Here is a 19,961-nt window from a genome sequence, read left to right as displayed (position 1 = left end):
GCAGTGCCACTGTCTATGCAGTTCTTTAAAATATGAACAGGGAGGTCCTTAGATGCATCCAGGGGAGCAATTCTCTCTCAGCTCATCCTGCTGGCTTTTGGGTGTATTATCCTGCCTGCTGTGGAGTGCTTGCTCGTCCACGAATGACAAGTTGTTTTATTTCTTTAAACTGCACTGAGTCATCACACAATAAATTCTTAATTGAACTGACTAGCAATTGTTTACTTCAAGAATGATATAACGGTCCAACTCTGAGAAGGACATCATTGGTCAGTTCTGAGAATAATGCCATTGGTCAACTCAAAGGATAATCCAATTGGTCAACGCCTAGAATGATGTAGCCAGTGGCCAACTAGAGACCTAGGCCATTTCCGCTCCCACTGTTTTTGCCATTTCTTCTCCTCATTTCACTTGTCGGAATGTTTTTTCTATTTTTCTTCTCCAATCTGTAACCCCCTTTTGTCCCATCTTTCCTCTTCCTTGACACTTTACTCTTCACTTCCTTAGTTTGTAATTTGATTATTATCAACAGAATTGTCACTTTCTTCCACACACTATAGCCAGACACTATCATTTACACACTCATCCAATTACCAACCGCAGAATGTGTACCCAATGCCCAATAGCTGTTGTCACTCCCTCCATCACACCACGATCACTAGAAGCATTGGCAATAAGGCAACGTGGACCATTTTAGATTTCACTTGTGACCCTCAGAGGGTTTCCAGTGTCCAATGCTTATATAGTGCATGGCTACCCAACGGGCATCCCGGCGCTGGCAATATCAAACTGAGGACTGAAAAATGATCTCTGGAACAAGACCACATTCTAGACCAGTGGCTCCCAACCTGTGGTCCAGGGACCCTGGGTGGGGTGGTCCGTGAAGACTCCTCAGAGGGTCCGCAACTGCTAAGAAAATTAAATAATCCCCAGATTCCAATAATGATTCAGCGGGGGTCCCCAGGTTCCACAGAAGTCAAAAGGTTGGGAACCACAGTTCTACACACTAAATGATAGTCTCTAAAACAAGTGGGTTTTTAATAGTTTCCTAAAAGAGTTTTCTGGTTGCTCTTGTCTAATATGTTGAGGAAAACCATTCCAAGGTTTGGGGGCTAGGAATCTGAGGGACCTGCCTCCTTTCCTTACTTTCCTGATTCTGGGGACCCAAAGAAGGCTTTGACCTTCTGACTGCAGCGACCTTTTAGGGACTTAGGGGGTAATTAGACATTGAATTGGCTTAGGTCCTTTCGTGTGTGCTGCTTTGTGAACCATACAGAGGGCCTTGAATTGATATCTTTTTCAAACTGACAGCCATTGAAGAGCTGCCAGTGCATGCACAGCTGAGGAATATTTAGGGATTTTGAAAAACATCCAAGCTGCACCATTCTGTATTATCTGAAGTCTATTAATAATAGGGCTACCTAAATAAATTGAGGTCTTCTAGTCCAGGCGCTAGTTAATAAGCCCCTGATCTACTCTTCTGCGTAGATTGATAGGGAGCCAGGTCAGGAATTTTCCTAGCGCACGGAGAATTCCAAAGCAGCTTGCTGCCAATTTATGTGCCTGGGTTTCCATGGTGAGCTTTTCGTGGATCCAAAAGCCCAAGCTTTTCACTGAAGAGGTGGGTACATGGAGTTACCTAACTCACTTGGCCAGTTGAGTTTGTTCCACAAAGATGGGAAGTTTCCTGCCACCAACACATGAGTTTAGTCTCTATTTAGCTTTAAATGATTGTTAGACATCCAACCGGTCACATGTTTGAGACAGGCATGTCACTGCTGAGATATTTTCTTAACAGCTGTAGTGAGCGAGACGACAATTTGAGTGTCGTCTGCATATAAGACCAGCGCAAATCCATAGGTTTGCAAAATTTCTGCCAAGGAGCACACATAAAGATCAAAAACAGGGGGAGTCAAAGAGGAACCCTCAGGTACTCAAAAATTTAATGTAAAAGAAGGAGATGAAAAGGATTCAATCTGAACTTGAAAACAGCAAGCTTTTAGGAAATCCGTCAGCCAACGGAGGGCACTTCCTTTTATTCCTGCTTCCCCTATTGGCTGAATCAGGAGAGGGTGTGACACTGTATCAAAGGCGGAGCTTAAATCTAATAGAGTCAGAGCTGCACAGCCCCCTAGGTCCAATGTTGGTTCTTCAGTTGCGAAGAGTAGGGTGGTTTCCGTGGTGTATCCTGGTATGAACCCTCTCTGGGTAGGACGTAAGATTGCATGGGTTTCTAGACAATCAGAAAGGAGTTTGTTCACATGTTTTTCAAGAATCTTACTTACCCCGGGAAGGAGAGATATCGGCCAATAATTATCCACTAGCAAAGGACTCGCTGTGGGCTTTTTCAGAATAGGTTTTACTATTGCATGTTTCCATGCAGATGGAACAATGAACAGTTAAGAATGTCTGACAGTTCTTCTTATTGACACATTTCCTCCTTTTCTTAATTTATCAATGGTGGTAACATCTACTGGAGAACCTGATTTAGCTGTATTGCGGATGCCCTTTGTTGCCTTGACATGATGCTTAGCCTCTTTAATGGCATACTGATTTTTTTTTGCCCCTCTGTAGACTGTTTTACATTGTTCATCATAATGTTTTCTCCATTGTCTGTGATTTTTTAGCTTCATTTGTTAGCTCCCCACAATTGTTATAGTACCAAGGTGCGCAAAGTCTAGTACCTTCTGCTTTTGTCATTTTCATAGGACATTCAGTTTCTAAGGAGTCTGTAAGCCAGCCTTCAAAGAGATAATGGCCCTCATTATGACTTTGGCGGTTTTTTACCAAGACCACCAAAGCCGCGGGCACCAGAAGACCGCAGTGCTGGCGGTCTTCCGCCCACCATACTAAGAGTGCTGCTGGATTTCTGCCACATGTTTGGTGGAAATCCAGCAGTAGTCGTGCTGGCGGGTGGAGGCGCTCTGGGGGTCCACCTGCAGCGCCCCGCCAGTAGGACACCGCCCGCCACATTATGTACAATAATACAGCCTGACGTTGTCCTGCTGGCGGGGCGCTGCCGGTGGTGGAAGCGCCCCTACCCGTTCCCTGCCTGACATCCTTCTCCCTTGACCAGATAAGTTGATCGTTCGACAGGGGAGAGGGTTGGGAGGGTGAGGGGGTGTTGTGTGTGCGTGTGCAAATGTGCGGTCTCTGCGTGTGTGCATGAATGTGTGTATGCGTGGTTGTATGCATGTCTGAATGTTGAAGTGAGTGCGTGTATGCATGTAAGTGTGTATGCGTGTGTTTGCGAGTGTGAGTGTTGTGGTGAATGCATATTTTTCTGCGTGTTTGGATGAATGTATGAGTGCTGAGGTGAATGTGAGTATGGCTGCGTGTGACTGAATGTGTGTATGAATGTTGAAGTGAATGCGTGTATGGATGTTGAAGGGAAAGCATGTATGGATGCATGTGAGTGAATGCGTGTATGTAAGTGTAGGTGAATGAGTGTATGCGTGGTGCGTGTGGGTGACTGTGTGCCTGTGCATGTATGCTGGGAGGGGGGGTGCTGTGTATGGAGGGGAGTTGAGGAGGGTATTGTGCTTCCTTGGGCGGGGTGGGGAGCACTCCACTAGAAGGGGGTGTGGGGGAAGGGGAGTGCTGTTCTGGTGGGGGATGAGAAGTTCCGGTATGGGGGGTTGGTGGGGGAATTGTGCTTGCTTGGGGGGGCGGGAGTCATCTGCCAGTGACAGTGAAAAATTACCTATCACTGGTCGCCTTTCCGACATGGTTTTCATGGCGGTTCTACCGCCGCGGAAACCCTGGTGGAAAGGCGGCTCCTAATACTACGGGCGGTCTTCTGTGGAATGCTGGGTCAGAGATGATCGGTTCTGACCACCATGGCGGTATGAGTGGAGATGTGGAGGGATGGCAGCTGCCAAGCCGCCACACTCATAATGTGGCGGTCTTCACCGACAGCCTGTTTGCGGTGGGACCGCCACCATTCAGGGTCATAATGACCCCCTAAGTCTCTCTTCCACTCCGCCAATTCTAATCTGTGTTTTTTTTAATTAGAACATTCTCCCCTCAATCCCTCCTCTTCCTACATTAGTGCCTCCATCCGGAAAAACCTATCTTCATTGGTTCTTCTGAATTGGACAACATTGCAACCCAACTGGCCTTATGGAAACAAAGTGTTGCGATGGTCACGACCATTTACACATACCTAGCGAAGTGACATTCAGAGATACTTCCTGGTGCTTCTCGCCCAGTGCCTCCCACCTTCCATCAGCTGCTTGGGACCACTCCTTCACTTGGCACCCATAGAGTCCGCTGTCGTTCATCAGGGCATAGTCCAGTCCCAGCTCGAATGAGGCGGGCCCCGTCTTCTCCAGCCTGAGGGTTCCATGGGTCCGACGCCCCTGGTAGGAGGGTCCCACCCTCAGCGAGCCGTCCCGCTCCAGTCTTGCTATCTGCTTTGTGTGTTCCTGTTCTCGGATATGATACCAAGTCACTGACACAGGGTTGGTGGTCCCACTTGTGTTGCAGTGAAATACAACGGATTGGCCTTCCATTACAAGCGACTTGTTGCTTTTGATAGATACTTCCAAGTTGTTCTCTGTGCCTAAAGTAAAATGGAAAGTTTATTGATAACATACATGGTATTACAAAAATCCTCCTTAGGTAGAGAATTTTCCAAAGAGGTGGCTGATGCCCAGAATAATCATATCCCTGTGGGCAAAAGAGCCTTACAGATTCACAAACGTAAAATTTACACCTATGTGTAAGTGTGCAATTGTTTGCAACTCACAAATACATTTTATAAGTAGTATCTTTAGGACGGCCACCATTAGGTGACGGAGTTAGTCTCTGCCACAAGTACCTGGGTTAGTCTCTGCTACAAGTGTAGAAACTCTGCAGTCGGAAAGCTACTACTCATAAAATGTATTTGTGAATTGCAAAAATTGTAAACTTACGCAAAGGTGTAAGTTTACCTTTGTGATTAAGGGCCTCAGAGTTTATCATTATCTGCACCTTAGCATTACCATTCCAAGCCACCAAGCAAAATGTATTCTCTGCTCCTTGGCGAGAACCATTTCTCATTGGTAAATTTACCTATAGAGCAGAAGACTTCAAACTGGGTTTCAGGTCCCACTAGTGGGGCCTCAAGTGATCCTGGGAGGGGGGGGACAACTCTGCTCAAAAGAACCGTTATACACGTAACAGTACTTTGTTTTAAGCAGAAACATGTTATTGCATTTTTAAAAAGGTAACAGTACTTAACTATAATGTAACTATAATGTTTAAATAAGTCTAGACATATTTAAACATTGCCATCTTTATAAAATAATTTGGAAAAATTCTGAAGGGGGGCAATGATTTTTATTTTTCAACTGGGGGGGCGTGGCATTAAGAAGTTTGAAGACCACTGCTATAGAGACCTCTTGATGTTGGTGAGGAACAGAGTGAGGGACCCTCTGTCATGCCATGCACAGCCCCAAGGGTATCCTTGCATTTGGACATATAGATCTAAATGACACAACATTTTTATTCCCCTCATCCTAGTCCCTACGCCTTCTTCCCTAGGACACCGTTAGTAGTTTCAGCTTTCCAATATTTTGTTGACCTATCTAGTATTATTGTGTGTGTAAGGGAACAATCTATTTGAAGTTGGGAAGTTTTCCCTTTGAAACAAAATCTTAAACACTGCATTATAAATACAAAACATCTAGGACTAGCAGCCTTTCACTATGTGTTTAGCAAGGGCGCGCAAAACTATATGCTTTCACCAGCAATATTTTGCTGGTGGAATTGTAATTTCCTGCCAAAAAAGGCGTTGTAAAGATGGATTTGCGGTTTCTGTACACGAGGTGACTACAAAAAGCAGGTTTCTCAATTTTTGTTCTTCTAAAACGCTTACATTTTTGTGATTTTTGGTGACACCAAAAAGAAACTTGTTGAAGTCCATTATTACTGACTTCACAAGTAGTTTGCTGAGATCTAATGGTGCAAATTGTCATTTTGCATCAGTCAGTTACTGCAAAAACACTGTTGCTACACACAAATGTCACCAGTGCATTAGATAAGCCTTGAAAATGTCCTTGAATTAGTCTACAGATATAAAGTACGTATGGATTAAATGGGAACCTGAATTTGCTAACCTATAAACAATATTTGGCAGTTATCGTGGCAAGGAAATGGGCAAAGTAGATTTACGACACCTTTTCTTCACAATTTGCTCAGTAATATTTGCCACACTGATGAGTGATCTTTAGTAGGTTGTAATTCTTGCAAGTAAGGCTTTTTGGAACAAGTACAATTTAGTTATTGTATTGTATGACAAGGTCTAATTCAGACTTTATTTCTCCAGGCGATGTGGGAGGAGTAGAGCAGATACTCAGCATCTAGTTTGTAGGTTTCCTGCACCTCACTTGAAGTAGACGGTGTTCATTCACTGCTATTTACTATTTTCGAGTGTATAGTTACGCGTAATTATGCGTAGGTGTAGTTACATATTCCACCCTTCCAATCGATATTATTAAAGTTTAGTATACTTTAAATAATATATTAAGCATATTTCAATGTAAATTATAAATGTAAATTCATTTTAAATATTAATTTTTAGTCTAGAACTAATAAAATGTTACACCATAATAACTCACGAAATGCGTATTAAATAATTGAGTTAAATAGATTAATTTAATTTAGAAATAATAATGTGCAAAGAATAATTTTTTAAACTTTCTAACTTCAATAACTTTTTTTATTTCTAGTTATCAGGTAGTAGCTTTTGTTAAAAATATTCAAGTTTAATTAATTTAAACTACCTTTTTTTACTATTGTGATATTCTGGCTGTTCAGCTCGAACACTACTTGGGTCTAACTCTCATAATGTAGTCTGACTGTGGGACCTAGAGTGACTAACTACTGGTGATGTTTTATGTCCCACACCCGGCACCTGCTAAGAGAGTTTTAGGGAAGGACTCTTTCGCAGTGTTTTAATGTTGCGGTTTCATTCATACTTTTAGCAGTTTGGTTGTGACAATATTGTAATGTGATTTTACTTTCAATGCAACGTTTTTCATTAAAATGGCATTAAATGCATTGTTAGTAGCCCAACTGCTTAACTGCCCTGCACCAGTGCGGATTTATGGCATCTGGGACTTTACTGGTGCCTACAGCATCTTAATTCTGCATATAGTGGCAGAATTAAGATGCTACATATTAGGACATCTGAGTCAGTACCAGTGATTATCACAGACCCAACGCCTGGACGTGGGTCATTTCAAAGCATGAATAAATGAACAATATTTGCAGTTTACCTACAAGCCAGGACAGCAGAGATGTCTCCCCCTCTTGTCTTCCATCTTATAAACTTGTGCTGGAAAATTATCACTCCTAACGCTTTCTAGCTTTTGCATTCCCAGGCCTTCCCTTTCACCCCTAATGCAATTACATACATATGGCATATTCCAAGTTACATGACGTCATTTATTACTATTTTTGCATTGTTTGTATTTTATCCCTTACTCATCACCTATCATGCATCATCTAAGAAAAAGAATGTATCCCTTTCCACCAAAGCTATGCACCATCTTTGTACCAGGGGTCTGTTGTGCAAACCGATCGACTTCGTGAAATAATTAGCCTACATGGAGAATAATACTTTGACCATCAATTAATCACCGAATGTGAGCTTTTCATGGCTAGTGCTTGGATACAGAGATACCAATTAAAAAATGTACATTCCACACCACCTGTACCACGAAACACCACCACTCACTGACTGCCAGTCAGATTTTGGGATACAGACCATGGCTCATTGTGAGCCATCATAGACCCATCTGAAGGTGAGAGCCAAGTGGTGGTTGAGGAAATGTTAGTGGTCTTTTGGTCAGTGGTACTCCCATTAGTGTAGAGGGTCTTACACCCAAGGACCCCTCTGAAGACGAGAGCCAAGTGGTGGTTGGCTACAATGCGGAAGTGCCAGTTGTCTTTGGGTCAGTGGTACCCGCATTAGTGTTGAGGGTCTTACACCCAAGGACCCCTCTGAAGGCAAGAGCCAAATGGTGGTTGGGTACAAGGCGGAGGTGTTAGTTGTCTTTGGGTCAGTGGTACCTGTGCTAGCGTAGAGCATCTTAAGCCTCAGCTACAGGGATTTTGTTAAAAGCATTGAGGACAAGTGAGGGGGCAATGAGGGAAGATGTCCGATTTGTTATAGCACATGTCAATATTCCAATCTTTTGCACTAGTTGAGACTGGCTGCCGCTCAGTTCTGCATCATTCAACCATTAATATATTTGTGATTAATAAAATAAAAGGGTAAATCTATCATTCTTTGGAGTATGCCTCAGTTATTTGTGGATCCATTTTTTTTTTTTTTTGCAGTGTACCAAAACCCTACGGCGTACCAGCAGAAGTCGACGACAATCATACATTTCTAGCCAAGAAATTTCTACTTTCTCACCCATATTTTTGGAATTCAGTTTACTTCTGCCCTGTACTTAGGGAGGGAAATTGTACTTAGAATGTTTGTGAACACCCACAAAGTTTAGACTGTTCCAGGTGGCTATCCCGCGAGCCTCCACGAAACTCTCATTTTCCCATTTCTTCTCTAAGGTTACGTCAATGGAAAATTGATTGCCTGGTGGACGATCTGCCTTTGTAAGTTACACTTACAGTCGTAGAATACTGTAAATCCTGATTTTGTGAATTATTATTCGTGAATTACGAACAAAAATTAAACTTATGTCCGTTCGATAGGGAAAAATGTTTTGTGAGCTAGTGTTGAACAACATCATGGTAGACTTTCAGAGATGTCTCAGACAGACCCACCTGCTGGTGCTACCTGAACAGAGATATCTGCAGATCTCTTGCTCTGAATGAACATCAGGGATCCAGAAGTGTCTCTTTCCACCTCAGAGACCTCACAGCTGTAGGTGCCTCCATCGTCTGGTGTCGCGTGCAACAGCCACAAGTTGTAGTCCTCCAAACTTTTCCTGACCAACTGAAGCTGCCCCAGGCTTGCTCTACCACCGTACTCTTTCTGAAGGGTGGTCACACCATGAGGATCCATGACCGCGACCTCTGTGCCTTCCAGGAGCCACGACACGTGAAACAACCGGCCAGGAAGGTTCTGAGCTTGCACAGAGCAGGTGACATCGAGAGAGTCACCCATCACCAGGGGATTTTTGCCAGTTTTGATGCTTGTTGTGAAATTTCGACCTGGAAAGAAAACACTAATTAGCAGAAAGACCATGAATTTTTGGGAAAAATCCTAAATGATTAATAGGGCCGGTGGGAAAAATATGACGTTGGCAGCGCCACCAGAGGTTAAGGACTTACTTCCAGAAAGCTTTATTGAGCACAAAGGTTATATGATTGCCCCACTCCCTACTCCCTCACAGCATACCTTAAAGAATGATATACAATAGTTATATGATCTTCTAAAAATGATTTTAAAGTCATTATCATTTTTGGAAACCTTCCCTTACTTTAAAGACCAGACAAAGATGTTTTCCCAGAAGTTTGGAGGGAACGTAGTCTCCCGGCAAATTGCAGAATTTCGCCATCTGATTTGAAACCAGAATTTAGCATAAGACCAAGCGATTGTGTGAGCAACGGCAAATTTCTGTATTTACCTGTGCCTCAAATTGCAAATATGCAGAGTGTGAGAACCAGTTGTGCAGTGGAGTGTCCCAATAATGTATACGTCTCACCACTTCTCCATCAGGTCCTGGTTTCAATAACCCAGCCAGTCAGACCAGACAACCACACCATACCGTTCTATGGACAGCAACCGATCCTAAACATGGCCCAGCAGCAAGAAAGTTACGTCTTAGAAAATAGTTCTCCCCGCCTCACTAACAGTGTAAGCTTACCTCACGCACACGTGTCATAGGGCAGGGTGAGAGGGCGGCGGTGCATCTGTGGAACGGAGTCCAATGATTGGTGCGGGCTCTAGGTCACGAGTTAGGATTGGTGAAGGGAGGTGACTGTAGCGCCCCTTGTAGGGGCGGAGGGGCATTCCCAGAGATGCTTCAAGGAGTGTCCAAAGTGAGCATTTGCCAAGGGCCCCAGCATTCCAATAACCCCCTTGGGAAGGTGATCCTTCTCTCCCCTCCATGTCTGTATCTCAATCTCTCCTCCTCGCTCTGCCTCTCTCCTCTCACTCTCTCTATCGGGTGCCATCCTGAGGATTGGGACAGCGGCCAGGACTTATTTCAGCTGTTTTTGTGTGACTCCATTCCTGAAAGCTTCAGTTTATTTCATTATTGTCTGGCATAATGTGGACTTGAATTAGCAGTATATATATATATATATATATATATATATATATATATATATATATATATCAGATTCTATATCAGAAATTAAATCGGGGGGAGTTGCAAGACACTTCTCATCTTGTGACTCCACACAAAGCGCGGTCCCAGTGGTGCACTTCGTGCTCAGAACATCTTGTGTAAGAACGGTGCAGTGATTCAGTGGGATGTAAGTGACATGTCTTATAGTGAATGGTGGGTCTAATTGCCATGTCCCAGGTTTCTGGATAGAACATATCCTGCTTCCCCTCTGACTGCAAACCTCTGGGATACATGGGCCCCCATGACACTGACCTCTGCCAATGAACAGGGGAGTGTCTTCATGGGTGCTGTGTGGGGAGTTACATCTCCTGAATATGTGCGTACTAACAGCGTCGGCTATTCCTAGTCAGGTATACCAGGGTGCCTCTTGGGTATCCCAACATCACAACCACTCGAGGTGGGAACACGGTCTGGGGCCGCAAACAAGGCTAGAATATCTATTTGAAGAACAGTGATGGACAGCACAGCTGAGCTAGGATCACCCCTTTAACTGTAGAAGTTATTACTTCCCTTCCAGGTCCGGGTACAAGGCTCTCCCCAATTGCTCTCTCGCCCAGGGACATCTTAAGGATTTTGGGGGCACTGGGCCAAGCGTATTTTGTATATATAGATATACTGACTTGTGACGAGGTGTACTTGGTTAATAAACATTCTTCGTAATACATAGTCTCAGAAGGGCACTGATGTACCTGAGATTAGAAGATTCGAACGTTGGCAGCTTCATTGAAAACAATGGAGTGCTGCGGGCTTTTACTGGCCGGTAAAAGCCCGCAGCGCCAACATTCCAATGTTCGCTTTGTTCACAGCAACAGCTGTCAACAAAGCCTCACGGAGCCCGAGGGGATTTCAATCCCCTTGGGCTCCGTGAGCAATTTGTTTTTTTTAATAGAACATTCTGCCCTGAGTACATTCGCCTTCGGCTCGGGCATTTAACGTGGGAGCGGGCCTTTAATAGCCGGTAGAGCCCGCTACGGCGGGTTCTAAGGCTATAATATGCTTTCACTGCAGGCCTTCTCGTGCCTCCATAGCAGCGGGACCAGAGGATGGGTTACTGCACCTGTTCAAACTCACCCCGCCATCAACTAGCGTTTGCACTAAACAAGACAGACCTTCGGACCAATCCCGCTTGCAGCTGTGCCTCCTTGAACCAGTTACTGCACCCTCACGAGAGCCCATTACTAGTGCGAAACCGGTCCAGGATTTCTTGTGTTCCGTTTCAGGAAGAACCTTGCCTGGCAGTTTGGACTGGAGTGTTGTGATTGGAGCAGAGTCAAGACTGATTTGCATATGGCTGGATTCAAACTAGAATGACATGGTGTGCAAAATAACAATGGACCGGGATGCGGCTCGATTATTTACCAGTGGCTGAGATTAATTCAAGCATTCCACCCATCACTTTTTGTATATTTTAGTGTGTTGTCTTAAGTAGGACAGGCCTACCCAGATGTAGGTCCAGTGCACACTGTGTGACTGGAACCACAAGTTGGGCAAAAACGGGTCTGAATTTCTGTTTTGCCAGTTCAGGGAGGGCCTGGCCTGGCAGTTCGGGTTCAACTGTTCCGATTGGAGCAGGGTCAAGACCGATTTGCATATGCCTGGGATGACATGGTGTGCAAAATAACGATGGACTGGGATGCAGCCCGAATAATTATCAGTGGCTGATATTAATTCAAGCATTTCATTCATCACTTTTTTGTATACTTCACGAGAGCGAAGGCTTCTCAACACTGGAAAGAAACATCTGTGCCCACATTTCATGCAGCCTGTGGGATGTAAGAGCGGAGTGGAGTAGGGCTTTGATTCACGGTTCTGCTAGAGCTAAATGCTTTCTTTATGAAGCAGCGTCATGGGACATCCTTTCTAAATATCTCTTTTGTACCTGGCGAAGCACGTGAAACTCAGACTGGCATTTGCTTCACCCACAGTGGAAAAACTGCACAAGCTTTTAACCTTGTGTCTAATCCACGATACCTAGGAATAATATAATGAATGTGCCTTGTGCAGCTGTAAAATAGTTCCCTACCAAACTGCTTCAAAGTGCTCCCAACCTTAGCAGCAGTGATCGATGATCATGGCAATGCACTGGGAGAGGAAGTGGTTTGCTCAAGATCACACCTTTTGGTCAGTTTGTGCTGTGAACATAATGGCCTTAAACAACTAATCTGACAATGGTGCTTTACATAAATTGATACTGGGGCAACGTGGACATTAGTCTGGCTATGGGTCCTCAAGTTTTTGGCATACCGGCACACCTCAGTGAGCTTGGAAGTCCTGATGAAGACTCCATGTGATTTATCTTGAGGGGGTTGAAACGTCAACTGATCACCCTTTGAATTCTTCGAAATGATACTTTGAATACAGAGCATCAATCGTCATTTACGTTGATTATCTTTTTCATTTGTGATCATTTCAGGCATGTTCAAATAATGATTGAATGATTCCTAGGGGAACATAGTTTTATATGTGGTACATCTTGGGGCATCGTGGAAATTAGTCTACTTACAGTGTTTTATTGAACGGTGCTGTGAGAAGCGCTCGGCTATGATGTACATACTGGGGAACTACGAAGCCTGTGCTGACCATAGTGGTCCCAACACTTGGGCAATGTGGGTACTAGCTTGGCTACGATTGTTCACATACTTGGCCAGTGTGCCTTCTGGCCTGGCAATATTTCTTTTCATATGGGGTGCTGAGAAAACTGGCAACATTGTGCGATTTGTGACCGGATGCAAAAGTCTTCAATGGCCCACTTGAATGTGTGAGATGTGTGATCTAAGTAGGAGATCACTCCTGGTTGACCAGGTTGACAGGTTGACCGGTTGACCAGGACCAACCGTAGAACAGCTCTGGCGCACTGACGCTGCCACGAAGCTTGGCACAGTGATCTGACCCCTAACACAATGAGCAGCGTTGACCTATGTGAGCATCAGTGATCACCCCTGGCAGGCTGGCAGAGTGAGCAGATACCAGGAATACTAGAGCAGTGCTCTAATGCAAATGGTCAAAGTCTTGAGTATTTGACAAATATGTTGCAAGTATCCTGGCGTATCGCTCGGGAAAGAGGCACAAATAGCAGATTGCACTGTTGATTGTTACGGCGCCTAAATACCCCGAATGATTTTTGACATATGTCTTCTTTGGAAGTTCTTCTTCTGATTATGGCCGGTTTCCGTAGTTTTGTGCTAATATACACAGAACTGTAGTGAGTAAAAATGTTTATCCTTTTTTGTTTTGTATATACTTATTATTGAATGAACAGATTGCATTCACGTGCTTGATGTTCTGGAGAAAGATTTTTGTTTGAGTCCTGATGAAGCAGCAGTGATCCTTTTTGGACAATTTTAGGCGTGAAACATGTTGACTTTTTGTAGTGGTTAAAGTCATTGGCCCTCATTCTTACCTTGGCGGGCGGCAGAGGCCGCCCGCCAAAGTCCCGCCGTCAGGTTACCGTTCCGCGGTCGAAAGACCGCAGCGGTAATTCTGACTTTCCCGCTGGGCTGGCGGGCGGTCGCCTTCAGACCGCCCGCCAGCCCAGCGGGAAAGAGGCTTCCACGATGAAGCCGGCTCGGAATCGAGCCAGCGGAGTGGAAGCTGTGCGACGGGTGCAGTTGCACCCGTCGCGTATTTCACTGTCTGCGCAGCAGACAGTGAAATACATGTAGGGGCCCTCTTACGGGGGCCCCTGCAATGCCCATGCCAGTGGCATGGGCACTGCAGGGGCCCCCAGGGGCCCCACGACCCCCCCTACCGCCATCCGGATCCCGGCGGTCGGACCGCCGGGATCTGGATGGCGGTAGGGGGGGTCAGAATCCCCGCGGCGGTGCAGCAAGCTGCGCCGCCGTGGAGGATTCAATGGGGCGGCGGTACACTGGCGGGAGCCCGCCAGTGGTGCCGATCTGACCGCGGCTTTACCGCCGCGGTCGGAATCCCCATTGGAGCACCGCCGGCCTGTCGGCGGTGCTCCCGCGGTCCTCCGCCCTGGCGGTCTTTGACCGCCAGGGTCAGAATGACCACCATTGTGCTTTAACCTGTGACTATGTAAAGTGTGGGATCATTATTTCCCCGTCACTTTTATTGTGTTTTTAACCTTGACCGGGTCCTCGTTCGTTTATTAAAAATTCTCTTATATTGAGGAGGTGCCCGAGCCAATTTTATTTTGTATCTCTCCAGTTGTTTTTTAGAAACCTAGGATATTTTTTGGTACTGAGATCCATACAATTTTTATGGCAAGATGGTCCCCTGCATGACCCGTCAGGCATTGCAGTGCCAGCCTGACGTGGAGCATAGCCCGATGATGATGAATGAGGGCCTCTGCTTCAGCATTATTGTATGCCTGGGAGAGGTGCTTGAATGCCCTCCAAATTTGCAACAGTGCACTCATTATTCTTTTGTCATATGGTAATGCCAGCCCTGCTGGACCCGTACCAGGAGAACCATGGCAACCAGGAAATGGAACACTAGGCACACTGGGGCCAGGAATTGCTGAACCAGGAGGAGGAACAGGAATGCCCTCTGCCTTGGGAATTAGAGCCAGTGTACTAAGGACAACATAGGTACCACCAGGTCAAGGAGGACTTGAATCAGGAGGCCTAGGAGGACCAGGAGGTAGGAGACCAGGTAGTGGTGAGGGCGGAAGACGATGAGGACAATGATGACGTGTGATTGTGGTCCACGTATATTAGAACACGCCTTTAGTTTAAGAGGCCATTCTGCTTATTAACACTTCGCAGTTATGTTTTCGGGCCACGCCCACTTTAAATTCCACGCCCCCTTTATCTGCTCACTTATTAAAGCTTTCGATAAAGTGGATTTTTTTTGCTGAGTGGAAAGTTCCGGAAACATTTGCACTCATTCCCTCCTTGGAACCTGCAGACCGAGGGCCCACTCCTGGTTTCAGTGTGCTGTGTGTTTGCAGGCAGACCAGTCTCTTTGTCCATGAGATTGTAAATACTCGAAATGTGTAAAAAAACGTATAACTGCAGACCGTAGAGGGGGCTGCATTCTAGTAATTTCCCTTGACCTTGTTGCAGCCCCGTCTCCACATCAGGTTCAGGGTAAGATAACCAATGCACGTTATACTGTTCTAAGCTCAGCACATCAAGAGATGGCCCTCAGGGCATAAACATCTCTGCAAAGCCCCTGCCTGCTTCTTGGGCTCAATCCCAGACCATGTGACATACTTATCATAAAATGAACACAATCCTTGGGCTTCCGGAACGTGCACAGACACTCTCTCTCTGCAGCAAGTGCAGTGAAACATTAAGCTGCCAGCAGTCTGCACCCAGATCACAGCAGCAGCCACATCACCCACTGAGCAGCTGCTCTGCTATGTCTAAGTTAATGACGTGCGCCCATCTCGCCACTCCCTCTGTCATCAGGTTGCTCTACTCGAGCTATTTTTAAATAGAACACACCGACCCCAATTCTTGGATTTGTAGAGCTTCAAGAATGTTGTGTATTGTTTATTTCCAGAATATTGCCGCCCCCCCCCCCCCCCCCCCCCCCCCCCCCCCGTGGCATCATTTCCCCAACACCCTGTACTGGACAGACACCACCTCCCCCAATGTCCTTCCACCATCTTTTCAGTGTTCGTACACAGCAGTGACTGCTGGGAACTCTCAGACTCCTGCAAGTCATGGAGGAAGAGCTGCCCCTATGACCCCTGTACTACCCAGGCCCTGGGTGGGCACTCCCCCCATAAGGCTTGGTTTACCATGCAGCACGCCTCACTTCCTGGTTGTGGCAGCGTGGCGCCCAGCCTAGCGTGGGGTGTGGTGGTACCTTGATGAGGTGTGTGGCCAGCACTGAGTGAGCACACGGTCCCTCACTCAAATGTTTGAGAATATATACACCCTGGCGGGTACTGGTAACTCCTGGCACACTCAAAGCCCCCGGGGTAGGCAGCGCCCCCTTTCCACAAGTTCAGGAAGTGGCAGGGAGCGGGTGAGAGACTGAGACAGGTGCCCAGGTAGGTGCCCACACTGAGTCCTCCAGGACTGGCGCGCATGCGCACACACATCCCTCTCTTGCCCGGCACCTGCTGTCGCCCCCTGGCGGTGCTGCTTATCACCACCTGACCTGGGCAAACCATGGCCCCTTTCTGCTCCCTTGCCTTCTTTTCTGCTACCAGCCCAGTAGTTTTATTAGGGGGACCAGAAGTTTAAAGTAAAAAAACAGAGACATTTCATAAAATAGAATGACTACAATTTTACTTCAACCGAGCGCCCAGACTGACAGCGCTCATCAGCAGAGAATTACAGCAGAGGCGCTAAGAACATAAATAAAATGCAATATTTAAAGCCAGTATTATGCCCTTTAATTGAATTGCTTTCTCTTAACAGTTGCTAACTATCTCTGCTTTGGAAAACATAAAAAGGCTCCTCCCACTGTTTTCAGTGACCTGCTCTAAAGGCATGAGCTACGTTTCCCAAATCCTGCCTGGACAACTGATGAAAACCGGGACTGTCCCGGCAAAATCGGGACGTCTGATCACCCTAAGTTTTATTCCTATTGGTCCTCATGCCCCACCCAGCATATCCTGCTACTGCTTGAAGCCTCACCTTCAAACCCAGTCGTGGCTTGCGATGTTAAAGGGGGCGGGGTGGGACGCGCGGGCGGGGGAGGGAGGAAAGCAAGAGGGGGAGAAAATATTAATACAAATAAAAATTAAACAAAAATAAACTTATCTGATGCTGCGTCGCGCCGCACCCCACTCCTCTACACGCTGCACGAAGGCACAGGCTCCTGCGGCAAATCCTGACGCTGCTCAGAGCGGCGTTGGGATTGGCTGGGAGCGCCTAGCCAGGGCGCTCCCAGGCAGACTGGGAGCCTGTGCAGGCTCCCTCCAGCCAGGCAATTGTGTTGCTGGGCTGGAGAGAGCCCTGTGCGCATGTGCGTTAGGCTGGCCCAAGATGGCCGGCCAAACACACACGTGCTCTGAGGGGAGTGCTGTTCACTCCCCTCGCTGCTCGTCACCCTGTGGCCCCCCCTTTACAAGGAAAAGATCATAAACACCGCTGCTGGCGGGGTGACGCTGCTCCGCCCTCATGGAAGAGCCACCCCTGTTCAAACACCTCCTAAGTAATACCTTAAGTGATACCTTATTTCATGGATAGGCACCATCAGAGGCCCATAAGCTGTGTGATGGGCTCGGTTCTTTAGGGGTTGTTGGCACATGAGCACTTTATTTTAGTTTTTTTCTTTTATCCACTGCACTGATTAACTTGTCTTTTATGTTTTTTATCAACTGAGCTGAAATAAAGGCAGATAATAACTTGAATAATGTGTCTTTTGTCAACGTGAGCCCCATAAGAGCAGATGTCAGAGGTAAGGATGAAATGTACAAACACACCCCAAGAATAAGTCACTGACAGGCAAATGAAGTGGAACCACAACCTGTCTGCCTGCCTTTCACAACACAGAGGAAGGTCTGACAGGAAGGGGATCGTGTAACAGAATCTAGACTCCGCCAGGGCTTCCGGGGAGCCCAGATCTGCAGACCGGCGCCAGTTCAGAGACAGACAAGAACAGGATGGATCCTTTTAGGCTTCTCTTCCATGCTCTGTAATTTAGTCTTTCCTCCCCTCTTCTCTTTAATTTCCTCTTTCTCTAGATTATTTTCCTACCCCTCTCTTTCTTTTGTCCTTTTCCTATATATTATGATTTTTTATTATTGGTGCCTGTATCACAATCAACATTTGTACCTCAATATAGGTTCACGCGGGGCTTACATGCCACTGGATTTCCTGTTATTTTTTAGTACTTAATTTATGCCAATAAAAATAATTGCTGCTCAATTCTTTCAGCCATTAGAATTACCTGATTTACACCAAAGAAAGGCTAAAGGTCATGGTTAGACCCGGCAGAAGAAGGGGGGTGGAGGGGTCATTACTCTACAGTCTCACAACTTTTCAGGGCTCAGCCCCTGCAGCAAGAATTATTTTCAGTTGTGGAAGCAAGCCTGCCCTGTTTGTTGATGGCATGCATCTTGCAGAGCTAATACCACTAAGGAGTGCCATCTGGTGGACCTGCCATGTCTCCTCCTTTCCTGCACCGCATTCTTTTACATTTTGAAAAAAAGTCATAGTTTGGGGTGGGCACTTGAGCTTGTTGACTAAGGCCCTTCAACAACTCTGGCATGCCTAGCTGTGGTGCAAACAAGCACATGCCTGAATGCAAGGGACACAGGCCCATGGCCTTCACCACCCTGTATAAGAATACTCTTGGAGGCCAGGTAGGAGTCTGGGGAATTTAAAAGAGGGGCACTATCAAGAAATACAAGAAATATGTTTCCCAGAGAGGGCAGAGAATGCATTGGCAAGAATAGTAGCAGAAGCTGTGAAAATAGAATCAGACACTGAACTCAAAAACCCTCAGGTATAGGAAGGTCTTTTGGACTGAGGCCTATATTTATGGGGGATTGGCGTAGGGCGCGCTACCAGTCTTCTTGGGGCACTGCCCGGTGCCAGTGTGAAAGGCCAGGAATGCACCGCACTTCTCAAATACGGTGCATTTCTGTCCTTTCCTTCTGCGCTGACGCCCAATTGGCTCCTAGCTCCAACGCAGCCACCCTTGCACCATGGTGGAACGGTGTCTGCATTGCAGGCAGGATTGCTTTTTCTGCAGGAAGGCACACCTTCTTGCACAAAAATAATCAAGCAAGGCAATTTCTTCTTTTAAGTGTGCTGCAGAATGCAGCACACATGGAAAGGGGAACAAACGAGGAAAAAGAAAAATATGTCTCCTCATTTACGTCATTAAGTAAATCTGTGGCAGAAACAAAATCCCTGGGTGCTGCGTGGAAAAATTCACAGCAATGCCCATGGCGCGCCTCCCTGGTGCAGAGTAAGGCAACGCAAGCAACTCGAGATGCTCTGTCTTACTCCATTTCTATGAGGCCATTAAAAGCCCAGCAAAGTGGCTCTGCGTCACCTCATAGAGATGGTTGAGAGGCTTGCACAGCCGAGCATCAAAAAAATTGATGCTCCTGCGGCGCCAGCCTCTCGTAAATATGCCCGCAAGTACAAAACATAAAATAGTCAAAAGCTGGAGCCCAGCTGGCTTTGAGATTCAAATGCCTGTTGTTCTATTGTAAGTCACATTTGCCTCAAATAAACATTGTTTTTAATTCATAAAACTTGAATTATCACTTGTAAGTCAATGCTATCGCACTCCAGTATATTGTAATATTAAGTTAATTTGACCCCAGTATAGACTGGGCACTCAAGGGTGGGGAATCCCCTCTAAAGTTTCTGCACACCTTCAAATACTCAAAGTCTGGTGGTACTGACAAACTTTTGTTCCACACCACTCCCAGCCTGGGAAAGGTTGGACACCTTGTTTTGTTCTGGGCAGGAACAATTCTGTTTCTAAGGGGAAATGGAACAAACTTAAAATGAGTACAGGTGGCTGGTCAGGGTACAACACAGTTCCATGCGTGGAAATTACGCATGTGGAACCAATCATGCATTTGGATCCAGTTCCAGATTTCCAGGAATAATCCTGGCATTCACTGACAATAAAAAAAATACAGAATACATCTATACCCATAAATAGGTGTAAGACCACAGTTGTAGATGTACATGCTTTTGTTTAACATGGTCAGATGAGTATAAAACCATCAGAGTTATAGTGTAGCTTTCAAGTACAGTGCAT

At 46.0% G+C, this 19,961-nt stretch overlaps 1 protein-coding gene across 1 annotated transcript in view; it reads right to left on the bottom strand.

The window, feature by feature from the left end:
- The window catches only part of LOC138248852 (immunoglobulin superfamily member 3-like), a 98,814-nt gene that overhangs the window by 59,966 nt on the left and 18,887 nt on the right, over window positions 1-19,961 (bottom strand). Inside the window, exons 4-5 of the mRNA XM_069202805.1 lie at window positions 8,776-9,165; window positions 4,166-4,564 (exon numbers count right to left, since the gene is read on the bottom strand). Of these exons, the coding sequence (XP_069058906.1) occupies window positions 4,166-4,564; window positions 8,776-9,165 (789 nt within the window). The remainder of the gene's footprint in view (window positions 1-4,165; window positions 4,565-8,775; window positions 9,166-19,961) is intronic.

This window comes from Pleurodeles waltl, chromosome 8 (assembly GCF_031143425.1).
Source record: "Pleurodeles waltl isolate 20211129_DDA chromosome 8, aPleWal1.hap1.20221129, whole genome shotgun sequence".
Classification (NCBI taxonomy): domain Eukaryota; kingdom Metazoa; phylum Chordata; class Amphibia; order Caudata; family Salamandridae; genus Pleurodeles; species Pleurodeles waltl.
The sequence above is the reverse complement of the archived record's forward strand: the minus strand, read 5'-3'. Positions and strand labels throughout refer to the sequence as shown.